The sequence below is a fragment of the Austrofundulus limnaeus genome, unplaced genomic scaffold (assembly GCF_001266775.1).
Source record: "Austrofundulus limnaeus strain Quisiro unplaced genomic scaffold, Austrofundulus_limnaeus-1.0 Scaffold5, whole genome shotgun sequence".
Classification (NCBI taxonomy): domain Eukaryota; kingdom Metazoa; phylum Chordata; class Actinopteri; order Cyprinodontiformes; family Rivulidae; genus Austrofundulus; species Austrofundulus limnaeus.
Window position 1 is genome coordinate 5,505,454 of NW_013952407.1, and position 1,440 is coordinate 5,506,893.

General features: G+C 55.3%; 1 protein-coding gene across 1 annotated transcript in view; it reads left to right on the forward strand.

The window, feature by feature from the left end:
* Nucleotides 1-556: 556 nt before the first annotated feature.
* The window catches only part of foxj1b (forkhead box J1b), a 12,390-nt gene continuing 11,506 nt past the window's right edge, over nucleotides 557-1,440 (forward strand). Inside the window, exon 1 of the mRNA XM_014025882.1 lies at nucleotides 557-1,420. Within this exon, the coding sequence (XP_013881336.1) occupies nucleotides 806-1,420 (615 nt within the window). The 5' untranslated portion in view covers nucleotides 557-805. The remainder of the gene's footprint in view (nucleotides 1,421-1,440) is intronic.

The window sequence follows — 1,440 nt, forward strand, 5'->3', positions numbered from 1 at the left end:
GTGTGTGTGTGTGTGTGTGTGTGTGTGTGTGTGTGTGTGCAGTTAAACAGATTTGTTAGTTTAAGTGAGCTGTTTGATTTGCGGGTGAGAAGCGGGACCTGTGGCGCGTCTTTTCCAGTGCCAGCCGCGGATCCGTAACGCGCGCCACGCACAAACTCACGCTCCAAATTGAGACTAAAGAGCAAAGGGAGCTGATCTTACACGTAACAGCCACGTGTGTCCAGAGCTTCATATAAAAACATGAACTCCAGACAGAGCAAGAAATGGTCAAGGCTACATGGAGCGGACTCCGGGACCTTAAAGTGATGTGAAGAGGGTGGGGGGTGGTGGTGGTCTTGGACGACTTTATTTTACAGCTTCTATAAATTAATCTTCTAGCGCTCATTTCGGGAGAGCCCCCATCAGTCTGGTTTTCCTGAGTGGTCCTCCTCCTGCTCGCTCCTTCTCCTCCCTCCTCCCCCCTCCATATGTGCTGGATGCTCCCCCCCTCCCCCCACCGCACTTGTTGCGCGTAGAAAAGATGCGCATCTAAAGAAGCAGKAGAGCAGAGGCAGACTGCAACAGGTGCACACGCAGCATCTTCTCCAGCACGGAGCTGTGAGAGGAGGGGTTTTTTTACGCATCGTTTTCTCCCCCTCAAAACAAGACTCTTTTGGATTTTTTATACATAAATAATTGCTTTTGGTGAATTTTTTTGGAAAAGTTTTAATTTTTAATTTCCTTTTTTTTCCCCATTTGAGGCTAAAACCGAACTTTAAATGGTAGTGAGATCCCCGTGAGCCTCCAGCGCGTGCGTAAAAGCAGGATGCCAGTTTTAACCAGTCCAGATATCGCCAACAGGTTTAAAGAGAACTGGCTCGCGGTGTTCCCGGAGGACCAGGTGGCTGGCTTTGAGTCGGCTCCCCTCGACGACAGCCTCACCAGCCTCCACTGGCTCCAGAACTTCTCCATCCTCAGCGCTGACCCAGAGCGAACCACCACCAGCACCACCAGCAGCAGCAGCTGCCCCGGACCCGGATGTCCGTCCTCCCAGCAGCAACTCTTCCTGAAACGTCTCGGCTTCCCGAGATCCGGCACCGACTCCCCGTCCAGCCCGCCGGCCGGGGACACCGCCACCACCGGGATGCCCCTGCACCCCTGCAGCCCCGTCACCTCCGGCAGCGACTCCAGCGCCTCCGCGGTCCCGCGCTTTTCCGCGCGTCCCGCATCCGGCTACCCGCATATCCCGGTTCAGGCGAGCCACCCCCCTGCAGAGGTGGACTACAAAACGAACCCCAAAGTCAAGCCGCCCTACTCCTACGCCTCTCTCATCTGCATGGCCATGCAGGCCAGCAAGCAGCCCAAAGTGACCCTGTCCACCATCTACAACTGGATCACAGAGAACTTCTGCTACTACAGACACGCGGAGCCCAGCTGGCAGGTAACCGAGACCAGATACCC